Source organism: Lathyrus oleraceus, chromosome 6 (genome assembly GCF_024323335.1).
Source record: "Lathyrus oleraceus cultivar Zhongwan6 chromosome 6, CAAS_Psat_ZW6_1.0, whole genome shotgun sequence".
Classification (NCBI taxonomy): Eukaryota; Viridiplantae; Streptophyta; class Magnoliopsida; order Fabales; family Fabaceae; genus Lathyrus; species Lathyrus oleraceus.
In genome coordinates this window covers 274,070,729-274,087,069 of record NC_066584.1, presented here as the reverse complement: position 1 = coordinate 274,087,069, position 16,341 = coordinate 274,070,729, and the positions used below count along the sequence as shown (strand labels likewise).

At 34.1% G+C, this 16,341-nt stretch overlaps 1 protein-coding gene and 1 pseudogene across 1 annotated transcript; both read left to right on the top strand.

The window, feature by feature from the left end:
* The first annotated feature begins 2,770 nt into the window (after positions 1 to 2,770).
* Positions 2,771 to 8,635, top strand: LOC127095141 (60S ribosomal protein L39-like; annotated as a pseudogene).
* Positions 8,636 to 13,953: 5,318 nt separating this feature from the next.
* LOC127095140 (uncharacterized) lies at positions 13,954 to 15,132 on the top strand. The gene is made up of 3 exons (XM_051033873.1): positions 13,954 to 14,086; positions 14,173 to 14,192; positions 14,308 to 15,132. The coding sequence occupies exons 1-3, from the start codon at positions 13,954 to 13,956 to the stop codon at positions 15,130 to 15,132; spliced, it is 978 nt and encodes a 325-aa protein (XP_050889830.1).
* Positions 15,133 to 16,341: the final 1,209 nt, after the last annotated feature.

The following is a 16,341-nucleotide window of genomic DNA, read 5'->3' as shown; positions in this document are numbered from 1 at the left end:
GTTCAAATATGCATGAAATGATGAATTAAAGAACTTCCCTTGATTGTATTTGACCATGGCCTGAGGTTGCTTCAAGAGCAAGGCACAGTTGATGAACAGATGAATTAGGGTTTTCTTGGGAAACAAACCTCAAACCCTTTGCTTTACTTTGATCAAAATGATGAATTAAGGTACTTGGGAGGCATATTTGATGAATGAGAGCTTTGGGAACCATTACCATGCTTGCTTTCATCTTCTCCTGACCATATCAATGCACATAGGGTCTCCTAGAAGCTTTAGACCTTGTGACTGCTCAAGCTACAAACAAAAGATGTTAATGACATATTTTTGTGCTTTTGAGTTAATAAAAAAATGAGAAAAGCAATGATATACAATTCAAGCATGCTTGGTGATCTCAAACCAACCACAAGAGGTCTCACCCCAAAGGCAAAGGGAACCAAGATGCTTATGATCCTTTAGGCTATGCAAATGCAATGTTATGATGCCATGAGGGATCTTAGGGTCAAAATTAGGGTCTTACAATCCGCTTTGATTCTCCCAAGTTGGCGCCAATAATGATTGAATTTCCCTTCATATCATGCTATGCGACATTCATGTGGATCGAGGACGCTACCACTTCTAGTTTTTCTAAGAAAGATCTTCCCAGGATACCTTTAAAAGTGCTTCTACATGGAATTACTAGGAACTAGAGGATTACCTTTCTCTCACACTCTCCTTCTCCCAACGTCATTGTCAGATCTATCGTTCCATAAGAGTGAGTTACTGAAGCGTTGAAGGATAACAGATCTCCGATGCAATACATGTTCAAACCTATCTATTTAATGATTAGTTTTTCTAACGCGTTAATGTAAAGGATATTGGAAGAGCTTCCATCATCTACGAGGAATCCTGTCAAATTTTGGTCAATGATGGTAACGTCTAGAATTAGAGGTAGATCAAAGTTTGTAATTCCATTGATATTTTCTCAATCCAAAAAATCCTAATTCCAATTGATATTTAATCAGATGAGAGTCAGTATCTGTCATTAGTAAAAGGCATTGTGCTGGAGGACATGTACTGGATGTTGTTGTACCGCGGATCTCGTTGATCAGTGATAATTGTCAGAGCACTGGATCAGAGATAATCTTGCTCGTAGAATTTCGCAAGAATCAAAAGTCATTTTCCGCAGAAGATGCCACTGTTTCATACTACAACTAGAAATAGTTGAAGTAGGTGGTGAAGAATCATGAATTGGTGGTGCAATCTTCAATACGGTGGCACAGGGGTGGACCTGCAGGATTAGCACTCCGACACATAAGTCAGTTCAAGATCCAAGATGATTGTAGTAAAAAATGGAGGTCTGAAAGTGTACATTGCATTTCCTGTGAGGCGACTTTTATAACTTGTGTCACATGGAGTGGATTTTAGTTGATTTGGGACTTAGCTATTTGGTCCTTTGGTCGATCCATAACAGTTTTATTTCCAAACATAATGTGAGGCTTGTTGCAAAGGAATTCTTACAAAAACACATCCAAAACTCTAAATAAAGTTTTGTACAAGTTGCAAGAATTAACATGGTTATATTATTGTTAGTTACATGAAACTTCTTACAATGTAATCTTATTCAAATTGATATCAAGTCCACATTTATCAATGACTAACTTGAGGAGGAAATTTATGTTGAACAACCTCGGGTTTTTATTGTGAAAGGTGGAAAAGATAAGTTCTTGAAATTTAATAAGATCCTATGTGACAATAAATGAGCTTGAATAGACTCTAATAAAAGCATTGGTGAGTTTATAAAGAAGATTGATTATTTCAAGTGTATAGTTAAAAATGGAATCTATGTGAAAATATTGAATCAAAACAATCTTAGCATATGGTGTATGCATGGATGATCTACTCATCATAAGAAGCAGACACAATGAGATTGAGAATCTCAAATTTAGCATGAGCGTTTATTTTGATATGGCTGACTTAGGAGGCCTAAGTTAGTTTCTTAACCTTGAATTTGCTGAAACCATGAAAGACTTGGTAATTCACTTTAGAAACTATATTAGCGATATCCTTAAAACCTTTAATATTTTGAACTGCAACTCATCAAGTACTCCGATAGAAAGAAAATCAAAATTAAGCAAAGATGAAGATAATAAGGTTGTTGCTAGCATTATATAGAAGAAAATAATGGGATGCTTAAGGTATGCTTGCAGTTTCAGACTTGGTCATAATATGGTGTAGTGAGCAGATTTATGTAGGAATGTAAAATGTCACATATGCAAGCAACCAAGAGGATCATGAGATATCTTAGGGATACAATAGAAAATGATATCTTATTTCCAAAACCTGATGCCAGAGGGATAAGATGACTGACTTTTTTAAATGGGATATGTGTTAAAGTTGTTCAATTCTCCAATTTTATGGTGCTTCAAGAAGTAAGCAATAATGGTCATGTCTTCTTGTAAAGCTGGATATATCTCATCATGCAATGTAGTTTGTCAAGAAGTGTGTGTAGTTTGTCAAGAAGTGTGATGACAATCTTTGTTGATTGAGATGGCAGTAAACAGAGGGAAAGAAATGAAACTAATGATAGACAACAAATCAACAATTATAATATTACTTTAATATGTTGCAGAGTTGAGGATCATGTAATACATGTTCTAATTAACCGACTCAAGGTGTTAGTTAAGTTACTTGTTAAACAAGTAACTAACTGACTAAGTTGACCGCCATTGACTAACATTTCATCTCCAGAACGCGGTCGAACTTGGAGGAAGGAGAAGAAGTGACCAAAATGCCTTCACTCAAGACATTCATCATCAAGACGAAGCTCACCAAGAAGCAGAGGCAGAACATACCCATCCTTTACTGAATCCGTATGAGAACCACCAACACCATCAGATATACACTAAGCGTCCTTATTGGAGTTGTACCAAACTTGGATTCAAAGGTTTTATGGTGATTTGGTTTATTTTTTGTTTTCCTTTGAAAGAAACAACTTTTGTTTTCGAGTTTCTAATGTTTTGATTATTACTCTTTATTGAGACGAGTGTTGTTATGTATGAAAGTGGTTGTGGTTTTTAATCACAATTTAACTTATTAAGTGATTATGATAAGTTGACTCATGATTTTATTTTTGTTCAAAAAAATTTAACTAAGTTGATTAGATTATTAAGTCTAGTTAATAATTATAAGTCCAATTAGTGTTGTATATATACACATCTTGTGATCATTATCAATATAATATGAAGCAATGTGAGAACAATCGACACAAAATTAAAAGACATTTTAAGTTGGAAAGTCAAACTTTCAAATTTAGATTTTATTAATGTGCATAAAAGTTAGGTATTTAATGTCTAATTAGAGGGATAAAAGTATTTAAACTTTTGCCTAGCCCTTGTAAAAGGTACATATAAAACACAGAAGCTATAAAATAAAGCATGACATATATACTTTATATGTATCATGTCCCTAGCTCTAACTATAACAAGGTAAAATGATTCTATAGATATATAATTACTTTTCTAACTGACAAGTCGTTTTCCTAAGCAGTATCAAATGTTTCCATTAAATGGTATCTATAAATCTGGCACTATACAAATACAGTAGATAATCTATCTATCAAATGGAAAACTCGAAAGAAAATGGCATGTGTATGAATGTACACAAAAAGATCTTTTAACTTTTAGGAAATGTATGAATGCAGAACTAGTAGAAACATAGTGTGTGTGCGCATCTGAGAGAGAGGAAAGGGTCCCCCCCTCTCTTGGTACTCAACCATAAAGTTATTAATGTTCTTGCAGTATACATAGAAAAAAAAACTCACTACAACGTCTGAAAAATGTATGCTATATTGTTGGCGTGACAATATTCAATTTGCACAGAAGGGACCACTTTCTACATCTTACAAGTTGTTTTTCAATTCAATATGTCTCTCCAATGACTTCTTCTATCTTATAAAAAGAAGTACAAATTACTCATCAAAGATCAGCAAGAGATATTTGAATAAATTAATTGAAATATTTTTGAAGAATTCAAATGTTTCGATTGGATTTCCATTTCTTTATATATATATATATACACTTTTTTTTTATATAGTATAATAAACTTATCATTTTTTAAACTTTCTTGGACAACTTTTTTTATTTTATAGATTTTGGATTTAAAGTATAAATATATAACGATAAATAATCTAAAAGAAAAATTTTAAAGGATTTAAGTCAGATTTAAATTATTAAAGAGTTGAGGGACCAATTTCAAAATATGAAAAGTAAGAAACCATTGTAAAATTTAAAATTTTATAAAAAATAATGTGCAAAATTTATAGTGATCAATTTACGTTTTAAAATTTTATACGAATCAATTTGCAATTTTTTTAAAATTTTAAGGAATAGTTTACAAAATTTGAGAGATATATAGATCAATTTGCAATTATTTAAACTTTAAATGACTTTTTTTAAATTTTTTGAGAAAGATATGGATCAATTTGCAAAAACTAATTTTAAAGGATTAATTTACAAATTTTGAAAAATATAGAAATCAAATTTTAAAACTCAAAATATAGGGACTAATATTGAATTTGTGAAAAAAAAATTAATAAATAGCTTTCATAATATAAAATTATTATAAGGACCGATTTGAAATTCAGATAATATTTAGTGAAGAATAAATTTTAAATTCTTAGTTTTTATGTGGTATTTAGAATTTTCTAAATTCAATTTTTATAAAATATTTCAGAATTGTTTATTTTATTCTAAAAATTCTCAAAAAATAATTTAAATTACCCTTTTAAATTATATTACTTAAAAAATTTCTTTCATATAAAGACACTTTAAGATATTGATTATATCGATTTCTTCTTTTATATATCTAAAACTTAGAGCATCATCTTCAAGGCTTATTTTACCTGATTTACTGTTTGGATTTTACTAAATCACATCATTTTAAAACATATCATTTAATTTTAACTTTAATGGAACAATTTTAAACAATTCATATTGGATTTCACAATTTTATCTTATATATTAATATTTTTATTTATGAAGATAAAACTAAATATAAAATTAAGAAAAAAAGTGAAATTGTGAGATAAAAAATTAAAATTATGATAATAAAATTAAATGTAAATTAAAAGTAAATATTAAATTGTAATATTTGTAAACAACAATTTAAAGGAAGAAATGTTTTCATATAAAACATATAAGTTTTCAACTTCTTACAAAATTAAAAGAGTAGCTAAGTTAAGAAATATAAGTCCCTCTATTTTTGTTTTTTTAAAATAATTTTTATAATATTATCTACTTTTGTTTAAAAAAATTATGAAGGATTTTTTAATAAAAAAATTAGTTTTGAATAGTTATTTTAAAATATTAATTTAGGTATTTCATAATTTTACTATAACTTTTCTTTAATATAATTTTTTTTAAAAATTGCTTAAAATTAGAATCTGTTTCAAATAGTTTTTTTAGAAAAACTATTTTTGAGATATTCTTTTTTAAATTTTAAAAAATTTATAAAATACAAATTAAAAATATTTAATTAAACTAAAAATTAAAATTTTAGTTTTGTTAGTTGTAGTTCTATCTAGTTTGATACTTTATGTTTATGGAATTGGAATGTGTAAGTAGTGGAAATCAAAATTAACCAAAAAGGAAACTTATAGAGAAAGGGAGAAAAGTATGTATATTTTTCACTGATTCTACTTTCCAACTACTATATATAACTATGGCCATTCCCTACTTTTTCTCAATCCAATCTCTAACGATTAAACCTCCTTTAAAATCTCAGTCCCATAATGAAGTAGCAACTCTAGTTCTTATTCTCTTATCATTATTATATATCATGGACCACTACCAAGTGAAGCTGCCAGCATGATCTTAACTTTTCTTCTTAATTTCTTAGAGAAAAAGATCAGATCATGTGGTCGTTTCACTTAGTTGTTGCTTGCATGAACAAACAAACAAAAACAAATCTTAATTTCTATGTTCAACCTTATCTAGTATAGTGCTTCTTTTTTTTATGTTCATTCTTTAGACATTGGAATTCTGGTAGCTCAATTGTGCAATCCCTAAGGTAGGTGTTGGTGAATAGATTCTTAGTATCTAGAATTCTAGTTGTACTTTTATAACTATATTCTAGTGTAAGACATGGATGATGAAACTAATGAAATTTAACTTATCATTTCCTTTGATGACAAACAGCCTACTTATCTTGTATTTCCTTTGATGACAAACAGCCTACTTATCTTGTACTTGAACATCCTATTCTATTCTTAAATATAAACAAAATCACCTCAAACTTTTCTGAAGTAATCTATTATCATAAAAACAATGAGAACAAAAAGTTACATACTAAAAAAAAAACTCTACTTCAAGCTTTCCGATGTAGTAAAATATTACTAAAAGAACATAAAATTTTCAATCAAAACTCATTGTTTCTTTCCAAAACACTTAACTTAAATCTACCACCGAATAACTTTATTATAGTTTATTATTATTTAAACAATTATGCATTTAATATTATTCATATCTTTTTCTTGTCTTATCTAAAAATGCATATAAAAGTATGAAGGAAAATTGTTTGGATTCAAAAAAGATTTATGAGGGGAGGTGTCAAAGGAAATTTTAAAATCAGTTGAGTTAGTTGGATTGATGTGTGCATACCTAAGAGTAAAGGTGGTTTGGGGGTTAGAGACTTATGTCTGTTAAACTTAACCATTTTGACTAAGTGGAGATGGAATCTTATTATGGGAGCCTCTTGACTTTGGAGAAATGTCATAGTCGCTCGTTATGATGATTCTGTTGTCTTTTCTTTAAGGGGCAGTAAAGATTATGGTTTATGTAACGCCTCCTCCGAGTAGAAAGGTGTTTCTCTTTTTTTCTCTAAAAAGGCCAGCCATTCTGACTGGTTGTAGATAGTACAATTAGGAAGGTTGGATATGGGTCTCAAACTTCTTTTTGGACTAATCCTTAGATAGAGAGCATGTCTCTTTAGGATAAGTTTCCTAGATTATTTACGATCGCAGACTTTTCTGAGAGGAATGTTGATAAGGTTGGTAGGTGGATAGATTACACCTTAGTTTGGGACTTTAGGTGGAGGAGATCTTTCTTTGTGTGCGAAGAACTCGTGGTTGAGGATTTTCTCTCGGTCATTTGAGGATTTCGTTTCTCATTGGATAAAGATATGTGGGTTTGGGATATTTCAAAGGATGAGGTTTTCTCGATGTCATGCATATCACTTTGTTTTGTCTTCTTCTAACCACCAGCCTTTAGAGTGTATTAAGGTTGTCTCCCATATTTGGGATAGTTGGGATCCTTCTAAGGTGATAGTATTTTCCTGACAATTTCTCCTTGATAGGTTCCCTGTAGAGAGAACTTATTCAAGAGAAAGGTAGATGACACTCTATCATTGCATGTTTTTTGTCAAAGAAACAAATAAAATCAAGTCGAAGATGATCAAATTTGATGAATAATAGCCAAAGAACGAAGCAAAAATGACCAATTATGAAGAATTGGGGACTTAGAGAAATTTTGCTGAAAAAGGAACAAAAGTGAGTAAGCCATTAGAATAATTACACAATGCATTGCGTGCGTGGAAGAGCAACCAACACAACATCACGCGCGCGATAATGTTTATTGCACGCGCGATGGGCCCTTTTTCTAGGCAATTTTTAACGTGTTCTTGTACGATTCGATGGCTATAAAAAGACAGATTTTGGACTTTTTTAGGGGTTCTGCGATTGGAGACTGAAGAGTACGATTTACAACACCGGAAGTGAGTTTTTGAGGGCATTCGAAGCCATTGGAGGCTAGATCTTCACAGAATTCTTATGCAATCTTATTCTTATCAATTGATCTTGTAATTTTATCAGTATGAGTAGTTAAACACTTTTAGGTTAGATTTTGTCTGATGAACTTGTTTCGAACCTATTGGAACATATGTTTAATTTGATGTTGCATGAATTATCTTAGTTATATTTCTATTTAATTGTTTCTTTTACTTAAAGTGCATTATTTGAGATAATCTGTTAATGTGATTATGGACGTATAGAGAATACCGAGCCTTAGGTTATGTGTCTGGTCTAGGGCAATTATCGTACTTACCTCTAGTAGGAATTAGTGAGTTATACACCAAGGGATTGGGTATAGTGGTCTTGTTAACTCATCGTAGAAATATAACGATGCTTGATTTATGTAATTCATTAAACATCAACAGGGGAGAAATAGGAGATTCTACGCCAAACCTGGCCACTTTCTCTAAATTTTCAGAATACTTCTTTTATTTTCAACTGAAAACTCAAAAACCCCTAATTGTTACTTTTTATACTTGCACAACTACTGTTTTGTTAAATAGAAATCCATGTGGATTTAATACTCTTTTTATTACTGTGACATTAACGGTACACTTGCTGAGAAGTTATCAAGTTTTTGGCGCCGTTGTCGGAGACTGTTGATAATTTCAACAAAGCAACGCTTGTACAATATTTTTAAATTTAGTTTTTATTTTTGTTTTCTCGTAAATTGTTTAATTACAGTGCTATTGAGGTATTTCTTGTTTATGTATGCACATCTCAGGATCAGAATTGACATCGCTTGATCCTAAAATTGAAAAGACTGCACGTGCCATTAAGAGAGTGGTTAGAGAAGTGACTTTAAATTAAAGGACGTTAGTAGAAGACAATTCACTGATTTCTTTGGACTCTGAAGAGGAAATTATCATGGCATACATACCACCACCACCCACTATGGGGACTACTGCCAAAGGACTGATGAAGAACAGATTTCTAGAGGGTTCGTACCAGTAAACTCCGCTAACTTTGACAAAAAATTTTGTGCTTTCAGGTTTGAAAGATAATCCATTCAATATGAACATAATTTGAGACTCGTAGGAGCACCTTGCTCGCTTCTACGAAATAACTTCAATGTGCAGGCCAGTTGATGTCGCTGAAGACCAAGTCAAGTTAACGCTATTTAGTTTCTCGATAATTGGATGAGCTAAAAATTGGTTGCTTTGACTTCCAAATGGAACTATACGGGCATGGAAAGAGTTGAAGGACAAATTATTGGAGAGATTTTTTTACCACCACTCAATTTGTTAAACGAATACCTGAAATCACAAACTTTGAGCAGCAGGAAACTGAATCGTTGTATGACTCATGTGAAAGGTTTAAACTTTTATTACGCATGGAGAAAATGCATAATTTTACTAAAGGTATCAAGGGTCAAACACGCATGCTTATAGATGCTTCCACGTGAGGCACGATCAGAACTATGACAAAACCACATATTAAAGACTTGATTGAAAAGATATGCTTAAATGAATATTGTTCAAAGAGTAAAAGATCAGTGAAAACTGAAACTGCAGGCACACCAAAACGTATGTTAGCTATTGACATTCATGCTACACTTTTATCTCAAACTGAATTATTGAATAAAAAGCTAACTGAAAGAAACATGAGTCAAGCTAACGTGAGTCAAGTACAAGCACTCAAATGTGATTTCTGTGGAGAGGGACATGCAAATGGAATGTGCTCTTTCGAAGGGTCGTGAAGAAGATAAATTTGAAAATTTCCAAAGAAAATAATATGTATTCTAACACCTACAATTTCGGATGGAAGGATCACCAAACCTTCAGATGGAGCAATAATCATAATACAAGTGCTAATCAGGGTGTTAAGCAAAATCAACAAGCTCCAACCCAAAGGGAACCTCCACCCCTTAAGGATACTCTCAACAAATTAATCCAGGCAACTCAGAGCAGTTTTGAATAGGTAAATAAACAACATGAAACAATGAGTAAGAACCATGATGCATCTATAAAAATTTAGAGATGCAAATTGGTCAACTATCTCGACAATGAGTAAGAACCATGATGCATCCTCTGAAGCTAACTGCATCATCACTTTGCCTTGAAACCTCTTGCATCGTGCTCCCTATTTTTTCCATTGTTGACCTTAGATGCTTCAACTAGAAAGGTAGATACGAGTTAAATTCTTGAGCAAATAAGTTACCACTCTCTTTGTGTTGTTCCATTGATCAAAAGCCCTCTCCTACCATTAATTTATCTTTCGTATTAGTCATTTAACTTTACTTTGAACAATTTGGGTTCTTCACATTCTTCAGAAAAATTCTCCCCGCTCAGAGCCAATCAATGACTTTGATGCAAGGAGACATGAAGGATGATGTGTTGTAAAGCTAACTTCATGGTTAGGTGTTGCTAACAACACGAGTTCATGGATCTACAAATTTGAATCCAAGGTTGAAGATGAAGTCAGGTTGCACGCGTTTTGGTGCCAACTTTGAATTTTATCCAATCAGAGCATGGTAGCGCTTTTTTTTCAAATCCTAGTAGTCGTTGGTGCCTAATTTCATTTTATTTTCTTTTCTTTTCTTTTATTTCATTTCTTTCCCATTTAATTTCTCATTCATTTTGATCCAATTTTTTTACACAAAGTCTTTAAACATATTTTGCATCACATACATTTTTATCTTAATTTTTTAAATCATTTTTGCATTTTTTTCATATTTATTTTATTTTATTTTTAATTTCCTTTTGCAATTTATTTTTTAATCATTTTAAAAACCTTTTTGCATCCAGTCTTTGAGATCTATTCATGTGTAATATTGGGGACTTTGTGTAATTTTTGCAACCATTTTTGAACTATTTTGATCATAGTTTGAAATTTTCTCTTTAATTTCCCTTTTTAATCATTTTTAAGTACATTTTTGTTTGATTTTTGATACACTTGATGTTTTGAGTTGAGTTGTTGAGTTGGTTGATCAATGCTTCTACGTTTTAAGCCATTCATAGATGGAGTTGAGGTTGATTCAATCTTCTTTGATTCAAACATATTGATAAATGATCATTTGATCATTTTTGACACTTTGAATCAATAATAGGTTATCTCTTATTGAGTCATATGTTTGGGTCCCTTGATTTGATTAATATTGGATCCTAAGTCAAACACTTGAGCTTGCTTTCACTTTGCTATTTGTTTTTCATCTTCATTCTTCTTTTATTTTGATCATTGTGTTACATGTTTTAGGAGATTAACTTGTGTTAATTCTCTAACATGCCTGACACATAAATTGTTATTGCCTGGCCTTAGATAGCTATGACTTCTACATAAGCCTACTTACGATTGCTTAACATAGTGTTAAATTATCCCGACACAATCAATTAACCATAACTCTCATTATTAATCATTGACTTTACTTTATTGTCATTTAATTCTTGTCATTTAATTCAATTAATTTACTTTTATGCCTTTACCTTATGCAGTTTACTTTTATGTATCATTACTCATCATCTCACTTCATACATTATTCATCTTGTTTTATTCATCTGTTGCTTCTTATATTATGTTTGACCTGCTTGAAAATATCAATGAATCAAAACATGATAAAATGAATTGACTTGATCCTTAAAACCTAAGCTTGACTTGGAGTGATGATTCCCACACTTTGGACTTTGGACTTAGGACCTTGGACCTTTGCTTGATCTAGAGTGATTTTGGACTCAGTGACCTTGGCCACTTTGATCTATTGTTGAACTTATGGCCTTGTCATCTTGTTTGTGGTTCATTTGTCGTATGCATCTGCTTATCATAATCATCTGTTTAGGTTAGCACACTTTGACACACATGGCTTTCTCTTAGGATACCTAACAATGAGACTTATGCTTAGTACACTTGCACACACATGGATTTCTCTTGGGATACCTTACAATGAGACCCTAGGCTAGTCTTTGTATGGTCATGCATTGTATGTTCAATTCATCTCACCCCCCTCTGATTTAGCTCGATCAAATTACATTTGATACACTAGATCCTTTGACTTTACACAAATTCCCTCTGTCTTTGCCAAGTGATCATAAGTACCTTGGACACTTGATGTGACTTATCTATACTACTTTGGAGCTTCAACCTCTCAACACGTACAAGAACTCAAGCACCATTTCCGGTATCGTTCAACTACCTCATCCCCACTTAGCATTTTTGAGAACCTGTTTCAACAACTTGTCAGACATTGACAAGGATTGCATGTCATGAGCCCTAAGCAATATAGAAGGGGTGAGAAGGAGCATATGTATCCTCATTCTGAATATTTTGGGTACGGAACAAATGACCTAGTTGCTTAGAGTATTCACCTATATTCATAAACTTTAGTTCAATTCAAGTCAGATCACTGTCAAATCTGCTTTAGCCACGTGGCTCCTCTTTCCAACTCTTTATGGTTTGAACACCATTTTAATTTACTTTTGGGACACACCTTTATGATTAACCCCCTTACTTTTGGGACACACCTCTATGGTTAAACCCCTTCCTCTTTGGTATACACCTCTATGGTTACCCCCTTCCTCTTTGGGACACACCTCTATGGTTAACCCCCTTCTTTTTGGGACACACATTTATGATTAACCCCCTTTCTCTTTGGGATACACCTTTATCGTTAACCCCCTTCCTTTCGGGACACACCTTTATGGTTAACCCCCTTCCTCTTTGGGACACACCTCTATGGTTAACCCCCTTTCTCTTTAGGACACACCTCCATGGTTAACCTCGTTCCTTTTAGGACACACCTTTATGGTTAACCCCCTTCCACTTCGGAACACACCTCTATGGTTAACCCCCTTCCTCTTTAGGACACTCCTCTATGGTTAAACCCCCTGCCTTTCTTGGTTATAACACCATAATTCAGGTTGACACCTTCATGGTTATACACCCCTTTTCTTGGTTTTGACACCATTTCCCTATATCTGTTTGCTTTGGTTTAGCCACCGCTTAAATCAGTTTCTAGCCTTTTTCGATTTAAACACCACCTGGAATATTATCTTTTCTCAGTCTTAGTCCTCTGAACTTCGGAGCTCTGACTTCCTCATTGCACTATGAGGATACGTAGGCATAAGAATGTGAATCCTTAGCAAGAACTTTTCTTTCTTTTCCCCCTTTCTCTCTCTATTTCCACGAACTACGAGACTCTAAATTTCTCATTATACTATGAGAATATGTAGGCATGAGGGCCCCAATCCTCCTCGAGCACCCTTTTTCTAACCCATTTTCTTCTTTGCAGGAACATGAAGATACCAACACCCATCCAAGCAAGAACATTCAAAATGTTTCCCATGGAGTACCATGGATGTGAGAGGTTCTAATACCTTCCCCTTAATAACCGAATTCCTTACCCATTTCTCTATTTCCTATTGGGTTTTATTGATATTTTCCCTTCCCTCTTTTGGGATAGATAAAGTTCGATGCCTACTCTATTGTATATTCGATCGTGCGACGCGTTTGAGTATATTTTGTCCAGCTTCAACCGGCAACTCTGTTGGGGATTGAAACCTAGTTGCTAAAAGGAGTTGAGCCTAGTTTTGTTTGCTTTCTTGTTTGTTTGGGTGTTTATTTTCATGTTTTTCCTACTTTTGTCATCATGTACGTTTATTACATTTATTTTATTGCTTTAGATATTCATTTGCTAACCTATTCTGGATGTCTATATTTTTTTGTTGTTGGGTTGGGTTGATGTTACTCGAGAGAAGCTCTACACCCGAGCTTGAGTATGCACACATGATAGACTTGTGGATAGTCATGTTGACCTGCGTTTCGCGCATTGGTTTGGCACGAGACCCACACCCATACTAGATTCACTTCGGGGTACTTTTGTCCTGTGAGAATTCACTATGGAAAAGTATTTTCACTTGATTCCATGACTCTAGGAAGCCCTTAGGGATTACCCTTTGGAGAATAGTACACACATGTGAGTGGGATATTGGGGTTTTGTAGGAAAACAATCTCCTACATACCATGTTTCTCATGTGACATCGAACCTTTGAACCGACATCAAGTAGAATGTTCAGACTATCCAGAATATGCCATGTCGTTGCATATTATAAAACATCATTACGTCATATAACCCTTTTTGCATATGCATTTCTAGGGAATCCGGGAGCCTAGTCTGTTGTCAAGTACTCAAAGATAGCATGAATCCTGGCAGGAGAAGTGTGTTTAGTTACAATTTTATGGAACCTCAGTTGAAAGCTTTAAAGGGATTAGGAACTCGTTTGGTTCTGGATCACATAAAAGATTTCAAGAAGGCCTATGGGAATCTCCTAGGTATTCTCAGCACTGAAGTGAATGCTACAGTAGTCCATACCCTTGTGTAATTTTGTGACCCTCCCATGATGTGTTTTAATTTTCAGGATTATTAGTTGGCTCCAACGTTTGAGGAATATTCACATATCTTGGGGGTTGGGATTAAGGATCAGGTTCCTTTCGTCATTACCAAGGAACTACCCAGGTCTCATATTTTAGCCGAAGCTCTGCATTTGAATTAGAAGGAAGTGAAGCTCAACCTTAAGCCTAAGGGTGGAACTCATTGTTTTACTTTGAAGTTTTTAGTAGAGAAGGCCATTTTCTTTGTTGATGTTGGAAGTTGGAATACTTTCAACATTGTTTTTTCTTTGCTCACTTATGCGATTGTGTTGTTTCCTAGTATAGAAGACTTTGTGGACCGAGCATCTATTCACATCTTCCTGTCCAAGAATTCGGTTCCTACGCTTCTTGCTGACACTTACTACTCCATCCATGTAAGGAATCATAAGAAGAAGGGTACTATTGTATGTTGTGCTCCTCTGCTGTATAGGTGGTTTATTTCTCATCTGCCCAACAAGGGTCATTTCATTGAGAACAAAGACAATCTCAAGTGGTCTCAGAAGATCATGTCTCTGACAGTTGAAGATATTTTCTGTTACTCTAGATCTTATGACGATGTCAAGGTCATCCTTAATTGTAGAAATTTTCCTAATGTACCCCTCATAGGTATAAAGGGTGGAATTAACTACAATCCAAGGTTGGCATTATGTCAGTTGGATTACTCATTGTTATGCAAGCCATGTCTCGAGCATGTGGAGGAGTTTCTTTTATCTGAAGGGGTTGATAATCTAGAGTTGCTAAAGAAGATCGTCAGAGCTTGGAGGGAGGTTCGTCTTCAAGGAAGGGTTGAGTTAGGGAAGAAGAATTGGATTTCCAAGGAAACTTATACGAAGTGGGTCAAGGATAGGGTTGAAGAAATTCTTTTTCCATTTCCGTCTGAGCCATCTATGAACATCCAACAGCAAAAGGAGTCATTGCGGCAAGACCTTTTGAGTAGACCGATTTAGGCTATACCTTCAAGGATGCATAGTGTTGGTTAATATCGTGGCTGCATAGATACTTTGGGGGGGGGGGGTGGTTTCGTTATTATTTTTGAGCAAACTCGATGTAGCCTTTGAGGCAAAGTTGTAATAATTATACTCTTTGTTTCATTGTTATGAATATAAAAGGTTTATTTTCATTATCAGTTTTATCTTATGCCTTTATTTCCCATACTTTATGTTTACTTACAATAAATAAAGACTCGAGGATTCCTTTGAAAATTTTATTTGAAAAAAAAACATAATAATCAAAATCTTTTTGCATAACATATCATTCATTCATATGCACTTTTTTATCCAAAAATACAATGCTTACGCCTGTCTTCATCCTCACCAGAGCCAACAAATAGAGAATCATGTATGAATAAGAACAAGAGAATGCTGCAACCAGGGAGGCCTTATCTCAGCTTCAAGGTCAGATGGGTTCCATCCTAGAACATCTCTAAGCTCAGAAAGACAATGATGTTGTTGTCAATTTGAATGGCGTTACTGTTGTAACTACTGCTACTGACACCACTCTTATTATGGTGGATCCCATTGACACTGTTGTTCACCCTGTTGTTGTAAGCCAACCTCTCTTCCCAAATGGCCTCAGTAGGTTTGCTGCTGCCTACTAGTGGGGAATTCCTCACAACTATGCTCCCCGCTTTGCTAATGAGAATCCTTTCATGTCGTACCAGCCTTTCGTTGCTACCACTTCCAATGGGAAGTCTGTTGCCTTTCCATGGGGATGCTGAATCACTTCTCTACTCAAGGGGTTGAAACCGAAGAGACTCATCTGCCTGCTATGAATCTTGACAATGATGAAGACCAAGCACCTGAGTATAGGAACCCTCCTATCACTTTTCAGATTCTTGCTCAACGAGTTCAACTGAATCCCTATGTGTCTGCTGCTATGGTTCAACTGTTTCCGAATAATGTTGCACTCTAGTATGCTCATTATAGGGCACCACTTGCTCCTATTGTGCAATTTGGATGGCAGTTTGCTCAAGAGGGCACTCCAGCTTCCTAGACTCAGAATCCTGCCTTGTATCAGATGTATCCGCAATTCATGCCGCAACCACCGCCTGCTCATAGTGTTGCTCAACCTCCTCCAAAGGTTGCCACTTAAAGGGTCCCCGGGTTCAATCAGCCCAGGCTTGCGGAGTATCAACTTTTAGAGGAAATAATTTGTGC